This window comes from Penicillium chermesinum, assembly GCF_028974085.1.
Source record: "Penicillium chermesinum strain IBT 19713 chromosome Unknown utg000006l:1.0-2335141.0:1.0-2336784.0, whole genome shotgun sequence".
Classification (NCBI taxonomy): Eukaryota; Fungi; Ascomycota; class Eurotiomycetes; order Eurotiales; family Aspergillaceae; genus Penicillium; species Penicillium chermesinum.
The window spans coordinates 1,874,316-1,891,926 of NW_026695316.1; the positions used below are offsets into that span (position 1 = coordinate 1,874,316).

The 17,611-nt window shown below is 51.9% G+C and overlaps 8 protein-coding genes across 8 annotated transcripts; 4 read left to right on the forward strand and 4 right to left on the reverse strand.

Annotated features, from left to right (window-relative positions):
* Positions 1-259: 259 nt before the first annotated feature.
* On the reverse strand, positions 260-853 carry N7468_008521 (GFA family protein; the record flags this gene model as incomplete). Its single annotated transcript, XM_058477817.1, has 4 exons — positions 260-291; positions 344-464; positions 528-689; positions 746-853. 4 exons carry the CDS (start codon positions 851-853, stop codon positions 260-262), a joined length of 423 nt encoding a protein of 140 aa, XP_058328162.1.
* Positions 854-1,455: 602 nt separating this feature from the next.
* On the forward strand, positions 1,456-2,906 carry N7468_008522 (URC4/urg3 family protein; the record flags this gene model as incomplete). The annotated part of the gene is made up of 4 exons (XM_058477818.1): positions 1,456-1,608; positions 1,659-1,983; positions 2,038-2,211; positions 2,266-2,906. 4 exons carry the CDS (start codon positions 1,456-1,458, stop codon positions 2,904-2,906), a joined length of 1,293 nt encoding a protein of 430 aa, XP_058328163.1.
* Positions 2,907-3,277: 371 nt separating this feature from the next.
* Positions 3,278-4,952, forward strand: N7468_008523 (translation initiation factor eIF-2B subunit family protein; the record flags this gene model as incomplete). The annotated part of the gene is made up of 3 exons (XM_058477819.1): positions 3,278-3,446; positions 3,521-4,402; positions 4,444-4,952. The coding sequence occupies 3 exons, from the start codon at positions 3,278-3,280 to the stop codon at positions 4,950-4,952; spliced, it is 1,560 nt and encodes a 519-aa protein (XP_058328164.1).
* Positions 4,953-5,265: 313 nt separating this feature from the next.
* N7468_008524 (putative kinesin family protein (KlpA)) lies at positions 5,266-8,253 on the reverse strand (the record flags this gene model as incomplete). The annotated part of the gene is made up of 3 exons (XM_058477820.1): positions 5,266-5,442; positions 5,539-7,103; positions 7,158-8,253. The coding sequence occupies 3 exons, from the start codon at positions 8,251-8,253 to the stop codon at positions 5,266-5,268; spliced, it is 2,838 nt and encodes a 945-aa protein (XP_058328165.1).
* An 868-nt stretch (positions 8,254-9,121) lies between these two features.
* On the forward strand, positions 9,122-11,396 carry N7468_008525 (coronin; the record flags this gene model as incomplete). The annotated part of the gene is made up of 9 exons (XM_058477821.1): positions 9,122-9,136; positions 9,309-9,368; positions 9,439-9,581; positions 9,634-9,682; positions 9,740-9,843; positions 9,904-10,365; positions 10,426-10,958; positions 11,015-11,177; positions 11,231-11,396. The coding sequence occupies 9 exons, from the start codon at positions 9,122-9,124 to the stop codon at positions 11,394-11,396; spliced, it is 1,695 nt and encodes a 564-aa protein (XP_058328166.1).
* Positions 11,397-12,378: 982 nt separating this feature from the next.
* On the reverse strand, positions 12,379-12,962 carry N7468_008526 (uncharacterized protein; the record flags this gene model as incomplete). The annotated part of the gene is made up of 2 exons (XM_058477822.1): positions 12,379-12,695; positions 12,770-12,962. 2 exons carry the CDS (start codon positions 12,960-12,962, stop codon positions 12,379-12,381), a joined length of 510 nt encoding a protein of 169 aa, XP_058328167.1.
* A 1,024-nt stretch (positions 12,963-13,986) lies between these two features.
* On the reverse strand, positions 13,987-16,934 carry N7468_008527 (RING finger protein; the record flags this gene model as incomplete). The annotated part of the gene is made up of 8 exons (XM_058477823.1): positions 13,987-14,205; positions 14,253-14,570; positions 14,616-14,985; positions 15,027-15,445; positions 15,574-15,923; positions 15,978-16,676; positions 16,729-16,838; positions 16,891-16,934. The coding sequence occupies 8 exons, from the start codon at positions 16,932-16,934 to the stop codon at positions 13,987-13,989; spliced, it is 2,529 nt and encodes an 842-aa protein (XP_058328168.1).
* A 285-nt stretch (positions 16,935-17,219) lies between these two features.
* On the forward strand, positions 17,220-17,426 carry N7468_008528 (uncharacterized protein; the record flags this gene model as incomplete). Its single annotated transcript, XM_058477824.1, has 1 exon — positions 17,220-17,426. One exon carries the CDS (start codon positions 17,220-17,222, stop codon positions 17,424-17,426), a length of 207 nt encoding a protein of 68 aa, XP_058328169.1.
* Positions 17,427-17,611: the final 185 nt, after the last annotated feature.

Consider the following 17,611-nt stretch of genomic DNA (forward strand, 5'->3'; position numbering starts at 1 on the left):
TGATTTTTTTTCGCGCTATTTGTATACTTGGCGCTTTTGGTGGATAGTTCCATTGGCAACATACACGATCATCATCGCGTGTTTTTGGACATTCAATTCATTCCCAAGGGTTCTCATTTCGGGTTCTATGTTGGTTGTTTTGTTGTGTTGAAGCATGAGGAATGTCAGACGTGGCACGCTTGGATTGGCATTTGCATTACTACTACTGTAGTAGTAACCCTTTATAGGGAAGATTCCGCTTCTGTGATACCTAACCTTTTCAATTTTTGACCTCTTCTTTGTGGAAAACATCTGATCAAGTCAGTTGCGATTTCCAGGTTTTGTAGCAGTGGCTCTGGCTTACTCGGGATCTCCGGCATCCATGACGCTCGGCTCTTGCAGAAGAACTCCCCTTTAGGGGGCAAAGCTTCCGGGTCATCTAGAGAGCCTACGCAGATGTATCGGAAGTGCTCTTTGGCTTGTTCCTGAAACTGCAGTCAGCCACTGCCAAGCTTCCCTCTGTAAGGGCTGCCCATTGGAGACTGTACCCCATATTCCAAGATAAAACTTCCGCAGGTATCACAAAACTCGCGATAGATCGAGGTGCCCGAGCCGTTATCTGATACGTGCTCCTTTGGGGCTCCCGACTTGAGGCGGAAGGAGTCCTTGGGGACTTTCGCTGTGAGACCGTAGTTCGTCCCAAATGCTTTCTACTCAAACGGTCAACTCGATATTCCAATATTCACACAGATTTAGAGATGCCTACCTTGCAGTTGGCACAGTGGCAAAGAGAGGTCCGCGCATCATCAGGAGATGCCAGTTCCAGCTCATACAGAATTGCGCGACAGTAACATGATCCGGTGTATGTTGGCATATTGAATCGGGCGTGTTTAACTTCCAATTTAGGACCTAGAAAACTCAAAACTCAAAACCCAACTGGTATGTGTATCGAAAAATCGTATGTAGTCGTATTATGGAGGACCTTGGAGGTTGGGAAAATAAGCATACTCGGTACTCTCAAGATATATCCAAGCCTTTCGACGCGGAGTCGGCCAAGGCAAGATTGGAACGTAACGTAATTATGACGGCGCGTATCAGCAAAACAGGCTTGGGGTCACACAAATATACCCGGCACGATCTGTCTATAAGGGCTTATACAGTACATACTAATCCGAGTAACTAGGTAACTAGGTACCATTAGAAACTTGAATCCCCCAAGTCGACTAGGAGGTACACGAGCAGGAGCTTATCTTCTACTCCCCGATAAACGCTTATCGGCCCCTTATCAGCCTTATCATCCCCCCAATTCGTTATCTAATATGCGGGGGCGCAGAGTGACACAGCACTGCAACCTCGTCAATGCAGTCCACGTGAGAGGGGTAATCAAATAAATAGCACGAAGTCGAAAGCCCAATTGCAAAAAAAGCTCCTAGTATCTCGAAGCCTTTCGTTACCCCCCAGCCAGCCCGCAATACTATGGCGGATATCGAGTACCTGAAGAGCCTACAAGCCGTCCGCGAACGAGCTCGTCTGGTGCTCCACGCGGCGGAGCAGGACAAACTCACCCACTTCAGCTACCGGGAAGACTTGATGCCCGCAACAGCTGACTTCGTTGCTGGCATCATAACCGTACGCTCAGGTCTCTGCTAGCCGGCCAATCTTTCCTAACTAGTTGGTAGAGAGATTTCGGGCCGGACAAATTCGACCAGATCCCTCCCCACGGCCGATGGCAGCACTTTGAAGTTGGCGGGATTGCTCGGGTTGAGCAGCTTATCCGAGGATGGGAAGCGCAGGGACATGGCAAGGTCGAGGTTGCGCGACGACTCACAGATCTGTTCTTCGTGGCTGTCCTGCTGGATGCGGGTGCGGGCGATACCTGGAAGTTCACGGAGCCGAACACAAGCAATGCATACGGCCGTAGCGAGGGTATTGCCGTTGCGGCGTTGTACATGTTTCAAGCGGGTGCTTTTTCGAGTGATAAGGATAAGCCGGAAACTGTAGATGGTGGGTTCTGTCCGTGTTCCATCCAATGTGCCAGGCTAACGAATTGCGATCTAGGACGAGGATTGATGCAGCTTAGCCTTGACACATTTCTGCCGCATTTCCAAGTCTCTCCCACCAATCCGTTAGTCGGTGTCGAGTCGCGGGTCACGTTATTGCAGAATGTGGGCTCGTCGTTCCTGGCATTGCCAAAGATCTTTGGGGAAACCGGCCGTCCGGGGCATCTTGTTGGTAAGTGCCCGCCGTCACGCGTCTCGCTGAGTTCAGCTAACAGGACATGGCCAGATTATTTGCTTGAGAACCGCGGTAACTCGGAGCGTCTGGATTTCGAGAACCTATGGGGAGCCCTGCAAGAGACGCTTCTACCTGCCTGGCCTAAGAACCGCACTCATATCCGTGGCATTCCCATCGGCGATGCCTGGCCTCTTCAAGCTCTGGCCCGCCTCAATCCTGAATCAGGAGCTCAAAATGAGACGGCCCACATTCAGCCTTTCCACAAGCTAACTCAATGGCTAGCATACTCACTTTCTGTCCCTATGACGAGGATCTTGGGACTTGAGTGGGACAATGCGGAGAGCGGCACAGGACTAGCGGAATATAGGAACGGCGGCCTTTTCGTCGATATGGGGGTTCTTACGCTAAAAGACGACGTCTTGAAGGCAGGTCTTGAGCGGTCAAAGCAGAGTCTCCCGATATACGACACCACTGGAGATGTCATTGTCGAATGGCGGGCGATGACGGTCGCTTTGCTGGATAAGCTGCACGAGCTAGTCAGAGCTAAGTTCTCGGATCGAGGGGTCACTCTGAGTATGGCGCAGATGTTGGAGGCTGGCTCGTGGAAGGGAGGACGAGAGCTAGCGGCAAAATATAGACCTGAGACTCGCTCCAGCCCAATCTTGATCGAGGGCGATGGCACGCTCTTCTGAAGTGCTAGTCTGAGCCACGTTATGATCAGGAAATTTACCCTGAGTCAATGTGACAACGTAGTACCAGTGATAGTAATTGGCATGTTTCATGTTTCGAAGTACATGCTAGCACACAGGTACCCAATAGTTGACTATTAGTATCTCCTCACTTACAGCTTCTTCATGGAACCCCATATATAGAGAGTTACGTGTAGAGCGGTATCTAAATGGGAAATATTTAGCTAAGCGTCGCAAAGAATTAGCTGCGTGTAATAGAGCTTCCCCACGGTGATGCCAAGATGACGTTGCGCTACGCGTAAACGCGTCTCCGCATAAAACAAGGTGCAGACCAACCCCAGACTTTCGTAGGTTGCATTTCCGACAACTACAAAATGCCCACGAATCCAATTACTAGTCCACAGCAAAGTCCGGGCACCCGAGCAAGTGAAGTTCACTTGTTTATCTTCTCGGTCGTCGATGGAGAACCACGGGTGGCATTGTTCCGACGCAGTGAGAATGCGAGAACTTTAAAGTATGTCATGACAGACCCGATGTACCATAGTATCCTTTCTCTGCGACATCGATCATACCGACTTGGATGCGGAAGATACTAATCGCTATAAGAAACTGTCTAGCGCCAATATGCGGGGCAATCGAACCGAACGAACCCCCCACTGCCGCCGCATGGCGCGCCTTGAAACAACACGCCGGCCTGACATCGCACGCCGTGGAATTCAGTCGGAAAGGGAAACCATTTATTTCTGAGGACAACAATGCAGAGTTGATCATTTGTCCTTTCGCGTTCCGACTGAGGGCCCCCGGAGAAGGTTCTTTGAGCGAAAACGCCATTGCACTGGATGACGAACACACCGAATGGAGCTGGCACAACCCAGACATTGTGGTCCACAATGAGGCAGACCTGAGCATCATTCCCAATACTTCCCAGAGTCTGCGCCGAGTATGGTTCGAAGCAGACATGAACAAAGCGGCCGGAGAGGCCCTTCGATCGGGCCTGGAGCAACTCAAAACCGATCATAAAAGCGGCGCAAACGAACTGGCCTCGATTGCCCTGAAATCATTCCGAGATGTACTCATGCACCTCCACAACGACCCGAACTGGTGGGAGACAGCACGCAAAGCGGCATGGCATCTCTGGAAAAACGGCCGGGAGAGCATGGGAGCAGCGACCCTGAACGTACTGCTGCACACATTGGCCGAGCTGAGGAAAACGATCGGGAACAACCTCGAGGAAGAACGGAATTGGGACCGGAGCCTCGCTGCAGTGGACTACCAACTCGAAGAGCGGCGGAAAATCGACCTCCGCATAAAGGAGTCGTTCACTCTGTACCTCCAAGCGAATTTTCTCCCGCCCGCGAAGGCGAGGTCGTGCGATACCCTGAGCATCCTGACGCTGTCAGCCAGCTCCACGATCCGGGATAGTATCCTGGATGCCTTCGCGGCACTGCCGATTCCACGCCTGGATCTCCGCATCCTGGAGTCGCGGCCTCTCTTTGAAGGTGCCAGCATGGGATCTTCCATACTCACTGAATTCCAGCAGAAGTTCCCCCTTCCTCGGACCGCTCGTTGAACATGACCATCTACACTGATGCGTCGGCCGCGCTTGCGTCGGCCGACGTTGATTTTGCGCTTCTCGGCGCAGACCGGATATCGCACCTCGGGGATGTAAGCAATAAAACTGGGTCGTTACCTGCGGTGCTCAGTGCAAAGCATGTGCACCCCGAGGTCAAGGTATTGGTACTGAGTGGGTTGGACAAAATTGCAGAACCGGGAACTGAACACGAGGTTGAGAATAATGACCGGACGGAGATAATTAGTAGCTGGCTCGCCAATGGAGGGAAGGGAGTCAAAGTCATTGAGTCCGGCCTGAGCGCCACTCAGTCTCGTACAAACTGCATAGTGGAGGTGAAAAACATTTATTTCGAGTGGGTGCCCAGAGGTCTGATTGACGAGTACATCTGTGAAGAGGGCATATGGAACGAAAGCCGTATATACCACAGGGCGGTGGAGATTGAGTATATGATCCACGACTATTTTGGTTCAATTTGAACGGATTCCTACGGTTGAGATCGTGAGAGAGGAAAAGTAATCATAATGGAACCATTGCTGTCGCTGTGCATTGATTGAAGTGGCTGTGTATCAGTCCGAGTAAAATTGTAGACTGTGCCTTGCTTCCCCATTGGCAGCCCTGCGCTACATTTCCGACAGAAGAAATAAGAGAAAAGCGAAACACAAAAATAATAGAAATCAATCCAAACACCATGCTAGAGGACAGGAACGTTAAAGACCTCTGGCAGATAAGCCGGCGAATACAAACAAGGAAACTCGGACAATATATGCAAAATTGAAGGTATCGTGATGCTCAGCAGTCGCGGACACGCGCCTGGCGCTTAGCGGTGCCAATGTGGGTATTGTGAACTTTGGTGGCAAACTTCAAGCTTGTCAAAGTCTCCGACAGGTGAGCCTGTAACGGGCTGACCATGACAAACATGAGGGTCTTGGAGTTGCCACCAAGAGAGAATTGAAGGAGATATGTGAGCTGTGCGGTGGGTTAGCAAAAACAAAAAAAAAACAAAAAAAAAGAAAAACAAAAAAACTTTCAGGAAAATATCAAAAGCTCAAGATGGGAACATACCTTGCTGTTACGATAGGGGATGTGGCCCCCGTCCTTGCCTTGCCCAAGGGCGGCAATAACATCGCCCAAAGAGCTCAAGCTGCGGTTGATGTTTTGGGTCTCCTTGAGACGCTCGCCTGTGGCGCCGCTGTGGCTCAAACGCTCACTACCGGCAAGATCGACGAGGTTGAGAGTACCTTCGCTACGCTCGCCAGTGATGTGGTTTTCGCCTTTTAGCTTCAGAATGAAAACAGAGTGGGACCGAGAGGAACGCTCGTTGGCTTTGGTAGCAGCAACAGACCGGTTGGCAGCCGCACGCTCAAGGATCGACTCAACCATCTCGGGGGATTCAAGTTCGACGGTGTTGATATCGGTAATGATGGTCTTTCCTCGTTGCATGTCGTGGCGAATCTCGTGCTTCTTCTTGTCAAGTTCGTCGGGATTCCCAAGGAGATCGTTGAGGTTTTCGTTATAGACTTCAACAAAATTGCCTTCCATAGTGTAACGCCATCCCTTTTCTTCTAGACCCCGCGCAGTATCATAGATCTGGTGCACAGCACGTGGAATCATACCGTCGCCAGAGGACATGGTATGGGTTTTGCCGCTACCAGTCTGGCCATAACAAAAGATGCACACGTTGTAGCCATCCAGGGCGCTTTGAACAAGCTGACTGATTTCATCGAAAACTTCAGCATTCTGGGAAGAGGGACCGAAGACCCGGTCGAAAGAAAAGGTGTGGTTCTTGCGAGTGACGGCACCCAGGCTAGTCTTCTCCTCGGGACCCTGCACATTGATTTCTTTCGACTCCTCGGCATCATCCGGGTATTGCATTGGGGCAATCATGGTAGCTGGCTCGTTGTTGAGCGGCGGGCGAACTCGGCAGAAGACCCGGATGTTGCCCTTCAATTCCTGCACCTGGTTGTGAAGCTTACGGCGAAGAGTCTCTTCCTTGCGAAGCTTTTCCTTGGTAGCCTCAGTCTCTGCCAAAGCATCCATCATGCGTTGATTGCAGCTTTCGAATGCCTGAGATTGTTCCTCACGGCCACCCTCGAGGAACTCAATGCGTGCTTTCAGCGCCCTGATGGTGGACTCCAGGGTCACGCTGTTGCTGTTCGAGGTATCCAGATTGTGTCGAAGGTCATGCACAATCTTGCGCTCTCGATCCAAATCGGACTTCAAGTTTTCAAAATCAGTGCGCAAAGAGGCCAGCTCCCGCTCCTTGTTGTTTAACTCAATTTGCGATTTCTGGACGTCCATAGCTGACTGCGATGTTAACTGGCTGAGGTCCCGGACTCGCTTTGCCTTTTCGTCTTCAATTTCGCTGTCGAACTTGCGTTTGAGCTCGCGAAGCTGCTCTCGGTGATAGGCGGCCGTGGCGTCTTGCTCTTTCTTGTTTTCTTGTTTGATCGACTCCAATTCGGCACGCTGTCGTCGGTCTAAGTCGTCCAAAGCGATTTCTTGCTCTCGGCGGGCCTCTTTCATCGCGTTCTCTGCGGTGGTTAGTTGTTGCTTGAGATGCTCCATCTCTACCTTGAGAGAAAGGTTGGTCTCTGATAAACCGTCGCGGGCCTTTTCCAGCTCGGAAACTGTGACAGCATTAGCTTGGGTGGGTCAGTTCAAGAGAGGTTCTGTAAACTAACTCCGAGACTTATAGATTTCCACACTATCTTTCCAGCCGGAGGCTTCCTGTCCTTGTTGTGTCATGCGGGTCATGAACGTCATAAACATCTCGTCCATATTGCGTTCGCGGGACTCGTGGTTCCATTCGGTGTCTACATTGTTTTGAAAGATCTGGTTAGAGCTTGGGGTCGATGAATCCTTGGTAAGAAATAGAGGTGGTGGTGGCCTCTTGGGGCTCCTGGGGGTCCGGACGGGAGGCATAGGCACGGAATATGATTTGGAAGGGGTAGCATGGTTTTGGAAAGCCTCAGGCGGTTTGGGGGGTAAATTGCTTGGGTCCAATAAAGCCTTCAACGAGTCCTGATCCGGGTGGTTTACACCTTCCTTGGGGCCAGCCTCAAATGGAACAAGCAACTTCGCAGTTGATCCATAGCAAATTGATCCAGATCTATGAGAGTCCTCCGGGGCAACGGGGCAAGAAGAAGAACGATTAATGGAAGAAAATTGCGTACCCTTTCTTTTTTGGGGAAGGACACTCCCAGCTCCATCCTCGGCATGGGTATCCAGGGATGTCGCCGGCCGCTGAACTGATGAACCGAGGGGCTTTCGGAGACCAAGGGAGGAGTTAGAATGCGCAAGTGCAGAGGCTGGACGAGCGCCATGGCCGACGCTTGCTGTATAGGACCCCGGAGTTGGTCGAGCGGTGGTAGAACCGATGCGCGACATCGTGGAAGCGGCGTGGGAATTGTTGCGAGCGTGTGCCTTGGGAGCGGGGGTAGTTGAGCGCGTAACAGACGCCGACTTCTTTTGATCGTAGGGGCCTGCCGTCGTAGGTCGGGTCGCTTCAGATGGGTTAGCTGATACCTTGCTTGTCACCAGCCGCGGGGGAGCTATTGCGCTGAAGGCCATACGGGAGAGCGATTTGTTCGCGATGAATCCAGGTGGGAGGAGTCCGGATCGCGAGTTGGCAGTCGCAGAGTTCATTTCTCTCAGCGTCCCTTGAGGGATACGGGAGCGATTCTGGACGCGAGGCTGGTTCTGTCGATAGCAAGTAAGGATATGCGCCAGTGAGCCTGGAATGCGGGCAAGCTTATTTACCATGTTTTCGTCGTCCATGGTGGAATTGGAAGCGGGCTTGGTCGCGCGCCAGGTTACCGGTGAATAGAGAATCCGCGCAAGAAGAAGGAGTTGGGTTGCAGCCACAGTCTCTCAATGCCAAAGGGCGGGAGCGAAGAGGCGAAAGCGGGACATGTGTCGCTGAGGATTCACGATCTACTCGGTGCAGATGGTTTCTGGAGAGACCGAGAGTAAACAAACGATGAGTCAGCAGGTGCTCCCAATGCGCTTCTCCCGGTCGGGACTAGTGGAAACTCCTATTACCGTATGGTCACACACCGCCCCGGAACTACATAAGAAGTGGGACTGGTCTGCCATGAGTATCGGAAACTTTGGCATGCCAAAGTTGAATAGAACCTTCTTGTACCGGAAGGGGAAAGATTCTGGTTCGCGCAAGATTTTTGGACTGATAATTTTATATGACAATGTTCCATTTGACCCGTCACGGGCAAACTTTCACGATCATTCGTTAGGAACTCAACACTGATGCTCCAATAGAAGGTACCACCGTAAGGAAAGAGGCGTGGTCGCCAAATACAGCACGTGAGGTGATTCCATGAACGAGTCCTGGTACAACCACAGAACAGGCCGGTTCTGTTCTCAAGTAGGAACCAAATCTGTCAATTATTCCATCCGATCGTGCTGCATCCTGTGCAGCCCGCTGTCATCCGCTGCACTGAGAGAGATTGCGCCTCGATCTTGAAGCCAGTCCAAGGCCGGCGCAGTCTCCACCCGGCCCGCTGAAACCAAAAAGGGCCCCAGCTGCTGCATTCCCTGCTCCAGCGCAGCTCCTAGACCTCCTCTTTCTCCAACTTCTCCTTGGATTGTTTTTTCTATTCCCAATTCCTCAACGGCTGCTCGTTCCACCATGTCCGGGCGTTTTGTGCGTTCCTCTAAATACCGTGAGTCCTTGTTGATCTTCCCGATTCCCGTTCCCCGCTGACCGTTGCGGAAGGCCACGTCTTCGGGCGTTCGACGCGAAAGGTATCCCTTCGCCGCAAAACCCCTCGCTTCCTGCGACTCCGATCGAACGTACATATTAATCGCTAGTATAGGACCAATGCTATGACAACCTTCGTGTGTCGAGAAATGCCTGGGATACCAACCTGCTCAAGGTTCGCCGCGCCACCGCCCCCCCTGGACGCTCGCCGTGCCCCTCTTAATGCTAACGGTTGCCAAAAATAGGTCAACCCGAAAAACTTGGCAGTCAATTGGGAGTCCGGTGGTGGAGGAGCTTTCGCTGTGATTCCTCTGGAGGAGCGAGGCAAATTGCCTGACCGCATTCCTCTGTTCCGTGGACACACAGCCGTTGTACTCGATACCGACTGGTAGGATTCGTTTCGAGCCCCCGGAACCCGCGCGCAAGGCTAATCAGTGTAGGAACCCTTTCAATGACGATTTGATTGCTTCGGGCTCGGATGATGGAAAGGTAGAGAGCCTCGCTGATAAATTCGGTTTTGTGGAATTGCTACTTACTGAGCGTTAGGTCTTTCTCTGGCGGGTTCCGGAGGGCTTTACCGTGCGCCCAGACGTCGAGGCGGATGATATCCAAGACATTGCTCCTGTTGGCAAGCTGAGCGGCCACCCCAAGTAAGACACACCCCATGCAAGGTGCACTGCAAGCGTTCAATTCTAAATCACTCGCCGCAGGAAAGTTGGCCACGTGCTCTTCAACCCCGCGGCAGAAAACGTGCTGGCAACGGCCTCGGGAGACTACACTGTGAAGCTCTGGGATGTTGAGGCTGGCGCATCAAAGCTCAGCCTGGATGTTGGTGACATTGTGCAGTCCTTGTCATGGAGTGCCAATGGTTCCCTGTTGGTTACTACCTCCCGTGATAAGAAGCTCCGTATTTGGGACGTACGTCAGGAGCGCCCTGCGCATGAATCCCAAGGTCACTCTGGCGCCAAGAACAGTCGTGCTGTCTGGCTTGGAGAGCGCGACCGGGTCGCCACCACTGGTTTCTCTAAGATGAGTGACCGTCAGCTGGCACTGTGGGATATCCGCGCTGCTCGAGAGCCCATTAACGGCTTCAAAACGCTGGACTCGATCTCTGGTGTCTGCATGCCTTTCTGGGACGATGATACCAGCGTTTTGTATCTGGCTGGACGAGGGTATGGCGTTTCTCCCGTGCTCCGTATTCTATCTTCATAACGCTAATCTTTTCCACATAGTGACGGCAACATTCGATACTTCGAGCTGGAGAACGACAAATTCGAGTTCCTTTCGGAATACAAATCTGCTGACCCCCAGCGCGGTGTTGCATTCATGCCTAAGCGCGGTGTCAACATGCACGAGAATGAGTTGACCCGGGCTTTCAAGACTGTCAACGACAGCTATGTCGAGCCTATTTCCTTCATTGTACCTCGTCGCGCTGAGACCTTCCAGGACGACATCTATCCTCCTACTATTGGTGCGACCCCCGCCATGAACTCTTCCGAGTGGTTCTCGGGCAAGGAGGCTATTCCTGGCAAAATTTCCATGGCCAGCCTATACGATGGCCAGGGTCTGAAGGAAGTTACTGGTGCTGTTGACAAGCCAACCGGCTCCCTGGATACTCCCTCTCCCAAGCCCGCTGAGCCTGAGGTCAAGAAAGCCGAGCCTACTATTGTGAAGCCTACTCCACGTGAGCCCGTTTCGGAGCCCACACCTGCGGCTCGCCCTGCCCCGTCCATGAAGGACCAGGGGGGCTTCGATGGCCGCGATGGTGAACAAGTTCGCCGATGAGGAAGAAGAAGCTACGCCTGTGGATGATGACTCAAGCTTCGAGGAGGTTCCTAAGCCCATTGAGCGTGCGTCACGTACCGCCACGGAGTCATCTTCCCCCCGGGTCAGCAGCCCTCTGCGTCCAAAGGAAGAGCCTACCCCTGCTGCCGCCCCTACCCCTGCTTCTGCTCCTGCTCCTGCCCCTGCCCCTGTTGCTACTGTAAGTTCTCTTGTTACCTTCCTCATACTAGTGCCCTGTACTAATAATTATAGACCCCTCCCCGTTTCCGCCTCCACCGGCGGATCAAGCAACGTCTCTCGTGACATCGAGGAGATCAAGAACTTAATCGCTGCTCAGACAAAGACAATTGCCGACCAGGCACAGCAGATGCAGGCCTTGACTTCGGAGCTTGAGTCTCTGAGGAGCAAGCTGAACTAAGTCTTATTTGCATCATGATGAGGGTCAAGGGAGTATTGTAGATACCGTTCTGGAGTTCTCCGGGGCCACTTTTCTTCTCGGTGTGGCCGTTTCTGGTGTCTCGACGTAGATGATGTGCGATTCAATGTGGATATGTAGTCGGGTCTTTCTTGTCTAGCGATTCTGTCAATACATGCCTGTTAAAAGCTCAGATGAAATGCATTGCCGTTGTAGTTGTAAGTCTCAAATACCGGGGAATTTTCGAAAATTGGGTGATTACATTACTTATGGAGTGCTACATATTTAGCCAGGGGTCGGTAGCTTGAACTTAGTGTTCCTAGCAAGCATAGAGAACACTGGCGATCTGCCTATGATGCAAGTTCCTTATTGTACAGTCAATGACTTTCTTAAGCTGCTGCCGGCCTCAGTCCACGGCCTCCACTATGAGAAGTCCGTATCCATACGCCAGTACAGTATGTTAGATATTAGGGACTTGATCCATAGGGCCAACACCGTCAGATAGGATAGGTTAAAGTGATGCCCGGCCAATAATAACGGACTGAAGGCGACACAAGCGACGTGAAGCTCGGAATGAGAGCTAGCCTGCGTTTAGCAATGGTGGCTTCGCCTTTATATCGCGATTCGCACAGACAACCGGGACTATTACACTTAAACTTAGAGCTCCACAGGCACATTCAAGTGCAGAATTGAGCTGAGTGACTTTAAGTCCATCATAACGCTATCCAAATCCTGGAAACGCTAACTTGAAGCCTCCTACTAGTTAGTACTCGATTCCCGCGCTTACCTGAGTGATATTCTACTTAGGACAGGCGGAAAAGCCTCTAACTCTAGATTGAAACTGATTAAATTATGAACCATTAGGAAAGTTTCATTACCAACTTACAGGTATTAGAACTAGCAATGCTCGTATACTCATCGAATCATCAAATATAACAAAGTGCAAGCATGATACCCTATCCACCATTGTTGTGAATGAAAATGCCTATTCCCCACCCAACAAGCCCGTCGCACCACCAGACACGGTATTCTTGGCCGACTCACCCCCAGAAGCAAGCCCCGAGCCAACAGCCTCAGCGCCACTCTTGCCAGTATCCACGAAAGACGCAGCAGGCCCTCCGTAAGAACCGTTCTCCTCCTTCCCGTTGCGTTCAGCGCGGTTAATCCCCTCCTTGGAGACAGCCTGCCCGACAGGCGCGAGCAGTCCCTTATCACCGACCTGGTTGCCGGCCAAGTTTGAGACATCGTCTTGAGCCTGATCGACCTGGTCGACACCAGTCACCTTCGCCTTGGAGAGGGAGTCTGGTCACAAGAATCCTCGTCAGTAAATGACAACCTTCCTGAAGCTATACTAGTAGTTATAGAACTGTACGTACCTTTGGTGGCGTACGAAGCCTTGTTATCGCCTTTGCCAAACCAGCGAAGGTACTGGTCTTCGATCCATGGCATCCATTGCTCGTATTTGGCATTGTACGCGTCTTTGGCCCATTCGGAGTACGTCTGGGACTTCTTGTCCTGGGGCTCTGTGGCGCTGGGCAGCTGTTGCTTGGCGTTGTCGGCGAAACTCATTGTGCAAACGTTGTGGAACTTGGAACGCTTTGCTCAGGATAAAACAAAAAGAGAAATGTACGTTTTTGCTGCCATTTATAAACAAAATTCGGAATCGTGCTCGTATATTTGAGTTCGTTTAGATTAGATGCCCACTCCGGTGACGTCAACCCGCACCAGCCGCTGATGTATGGATTGATACAGGCTACGAGGGTGAGCACAAGAACCAGAATTTATGAGAGTAGCCTAATGCCAAATTTTATATGTAGTGCAGTCGAACTTTACGAGCTCGACATCCCATATATTTTATGGCGGTGTCTGGTCAGTGAGTGAAACAATACCCGCCATGAGTACTACCTAATAGGCGGTAATTGGGACCTTTAGTTTCGCATGAAGTACATTGGGGGGGGGTTTAGACCCAACGCGAATAGTAACAATGGACTACTGCAAGTGACCCATAATGCTCAGTTGCCGGGTGTCTTGCTGATGAGATGTGGCTATGCAGGATGAAACGTTGGCGTAGACATCAGGTGAGATCTGGTAGGGCAGGGGGCAATCTCGTCACGCTCAGGCCCAGGAATTCAACCTGGCAGCTACAGGGTATTCTTCATTGGGCAGATCTCGTGCATATACGGGACTCCTAGGCCAATGGAAACCAATTATGCATGGTATTGGTCTTAGCGAGGTGGACCCAAATGGCTTGAGGTCAAATAACTACAGAACATACAAGGCGCTAGAAAGTGCAAGAGCTTCTCTTCTCCGCTCCATTCTTTTCAGTTTCATGATTCTAAGGGCTCCTTTGGTAATAGGATCTTCTATCTGATCGTTGATTTCTGTCGATATGTACCAGAGGTTAAGCCTCAAATGGCAAGAATCTACCATGGAAGCAACAAGGGATTTCCGCGCCCGCCGATATATATGGGTATGGGGGATAAGAACATGGAGAACGCGTGAAGTTAAAAGCTCAAAGACCGGACACATACGACCAGAAACGCCAGCTAGTGCTACGGAGCTTTCGAGAGGCTTGATACGTTTCGCCCATAGTTCAAAGCTCGTCCTCATACTTGAAGTTGATGCGGCGGCCCGCCACCACACGATCTGGCCGACTGTCTCGTCGACTACCGGAATTCGCTTTCTCACGGCGCTGTTTTTCCCGCAGCATGCGTTCCCGGTCGCGCGCCTCGCGTTCGAGCGTATTAGGGTCCTTCTCAGCGGCGGCTTTGGTTGAATCGCGGTCGTGCGAGCGGTCGTCGTAACCATTACGCTTTACACGGCGTGATCTGGGATGTGAAGAGTGGTCGCTCACATCACCTGTTTCGGAACGGTCACGACGTCGCTTGCGTTCTTTCTCTCGCTCCCGCCCGGATTCACGGCCTCGATCGTGAGTTCTGTCGTGTTCCCGGTCGCGTCGGCGGTCTGAGTCTGATTTCCTGTCTCGATCGCGACGGTCCCGGTCCCGGTCCCGCTCACGCTCACGATCTCGGTCTCGGTCGCGGTCTCGGTCTCGGTCTCGGTCACGACGGTGACTATCACGAAGCCGGTCACGGGGCTGGTCATCCTCCCGCCGACTGGGTCGGTCTCGGGTTGAGCGGTGGTCACTGCTGATTCGTCCGGCGAGGCCACGAGTGTCTAGAAGATCCACGGGATTGTCACCTTCATTGAGGTTGGTTTTACTAGACCGGTCTGATCTTTTGGTATCCCTGTCTCTGTCGGGGTTGCGGCTGCCATCTCGGCTGCGGTGACGTCGTGAACGGTGAGATTGGTGGCCGGTTCGGCGATCTCGATCCTCGTCACGGTGACGTCTCGAAGAGTGATGTGAAGAGCTCTGCGATGGAGACCGAGCGTGACGATCTCTATTCCTTGAGCCACCTCCATAGCGGCTTTCCCGGTCATCATCGGCGCCATTGACTGTAGGTGAGCGACGTTGTGAAGCTCTATCTTGAGACGGCGAAGGAGATCGAGATCCAGGATGCGGGGTTTGCGAGTGTTCTTGAGAGGTCGTTGTCTGTGGTTCTTGCGGGGTTTCGGCGTTGTTGCTGTCATTCTGTAAGGAATACCTTCTTCGAAGTAGGCTGTAAGACTTACCTGGCTGGAACTCCAGAGGCCTTACTCCCAGATAGAGTGCGAGTGTGATTATGGAAGCCTCGCTGGCGCAAAAGACTGGTGTTAGGTCGGCCCTCTCGCATGGCACGAGGCGCAGCAGGGGCGCCTTCAACACCAGGGTTCCTTAGTTCTACATGAGGATGGGTGGATCCACTCATTGAGCCGCCGCCACGATGCGCCATATGTCCTCGCATGTAGCCTCCACGGCCATATCCAACATTAGGATGGTTGGAATAATTAGGATAACCATTCGGCATTGCCGTCGAGGATTCATCGAGACTGTCAATAGTAGGGATGCCCTGCAGCTGTTGGCTGTCACCATTCACTAGGTTCGATTCGCCGGAGAGAGGTTCTCCATCAGCGGGGTTAACTTCCACTTCGGATTCGGTCTTTTCCATAGCCTGGGAAGAGTCAGTGTTAGTTGGCGTTCCCGTAGAAGGGTCTGCAAATGAATTAGAGGTGGGTCTGCTCGGCAGCCCGCCATGCGGGCCATGGTTGAAGTTGTTCATGCTAGCGCCTCCATATGCACCGCGACTTTGATTATAGAAGCCTCGCCCACGACCTCGGAATCCACCTCGGCTATGGCTCGGCCCGTAGTAACCAGACTGGTGATCCGCGTTAGAATGGTAAGACATATTGGACCCGCCAAATGGTCCTCGTAAGGAGGGCCTGTGCCATTTGCGAAAGCATTTGGATTGAATTTATTTTCGCCGCCTTGCCACATGTTTTGTTGTGAGCCGTCCCAACCTAACGTGCCATACATGTTCTGTCCGTTGAAGTTCATTCCCATGTTCATGCCCATACCAGTCATGTTCATTCCGTAATCTCCGAACATCCCCTGATTTGCGGCCCTCGGATCCATATTCATCATAGACATCCCTTGAGCAAGATTAGCTAGCAATTTTGTGACAGCCGCGTCAGGTCTTAACCTACCCATTTGATTCGGGAAGTTGTACATGGAGCTGGCCATGAAAGGATTCATTCCATTCATTCGATTCATTGCGCCAAAATTGCCGTTGGAGTTCCATGGTATACCTGAAAATCCCCCTTGCCCGCCGCCAGCAAGATTTGAAATTTGACCCGGCAACAATGGCGCATCTTGGGCCGCGATACCATTTTTCACTGCGGGGTCGACTTGGGCATCGGCGGGGCTAGGGGGATTGGTAGCATCCGTGGGAGCATCGTCTGGCTGTTGTGTAGACTGTTTCGTGTGAGCACTTGTACTTCTGACGCGGGAAGAAAAGTGGGATACCTCATTTGATGGATTGGCAGGCTCTGGATGGTTCACGTTCGCTGCGCTCTCAGCAGGTTCTGTAGACGGTGAAGCCTCTACCGTATCGGCTTTCCCATTCGGTCCCTCTGCGGCCGCTACGCCTGAGGACTCAGGGACATCTGGGACTGTCTCGTTCTTCGCCTGATTCTCTTCACAACCCTGCGATTCAGTCTTCGCCGGTGGATTGGTAGTGGTTGGAGTTGGTGGAGCTGCAGCTTGGCGTTCTTTCTCGCGCTTCTTTTCTTCGGTGCGCAAATAAGCCTTTAGAGTGATGCGGAGCGCCTTGTTTGGTCTGCAGAGATCAGGAGATACGGGGGAGTGGGCGCAGACTGGACATGTGTCGGATAGAGAATTTTGACCTTGAAGTTGTTAGTGGTAAGAGGTGATAGGTTGTAATACGATCAACCTTACATGTCTCGCAGATTGACTGGTCGCAGCACGGCAAACGGAATGCGTTCGTCGCTAAGAGATTGCAAATGGCGCATCGCAGCTTCATGGGAATCTCTTCCTGGGGAAGGAGACTGGTCGTGTGATGAGAAACAAGCGTGCCTAAGCGGTTGATTCGAGACTTACCTGGCGATGACCATGAGGCCAGCCGGCGGATCGGCCGCAGCCATTGCTGCGCAGAGAGAACTACTGCGCACGAGGCAAGGAAGGGAGACTGACCGGGTAGGAGGGGGTAAAAACAGTGAAGCTCAAAAGTTGGAGGTCGCAAACGAACATGGAAATTGGCCGGAGAAACAGTTCCGCCGATCTAAATAATTTTGACGTGGAGCGACCGGCTAAAGGTTCAGTTAATTTGTTTGGATGCATGGCAGGAGAAGAATCCACATCTATAAACTACCTAGCTATATACGCAACCGTCGTCAGATTAGATCAAGTTATTTTTGGGTCCATCATCAATGGCGCTGCGATACTCTGCGGTCTCAGCAGCCCCCATACCTCCGGACTCAGTCATCATCATCAACGGCCCCGAACCAGGGTTTACACAAGAGCCCAACAAGAGACAGAAGGAGAGCAAAAAACAGCTCAAATGGGAAATATTAGACGAAAAGAAGATAAATCAAGAAAAACAGATCAATATTACCAGCGGTTCTACAAAACACTGAAAAGCAGCGCCTAAATCCCCTGGGGGTTAAAACAGGGAGGGAAAAAAGGAGAGTGGGAAAAAAAAAAATTAAATTTAAGGTGTGAAGGCTCCACGCGGAATTTAAAAAGGGCGCGACCGCCCGCGTCGGTGGTTTCTACTTCGGATCTTGTACACTTCTGGAGCTTGGGCCACCCATCCTACTTA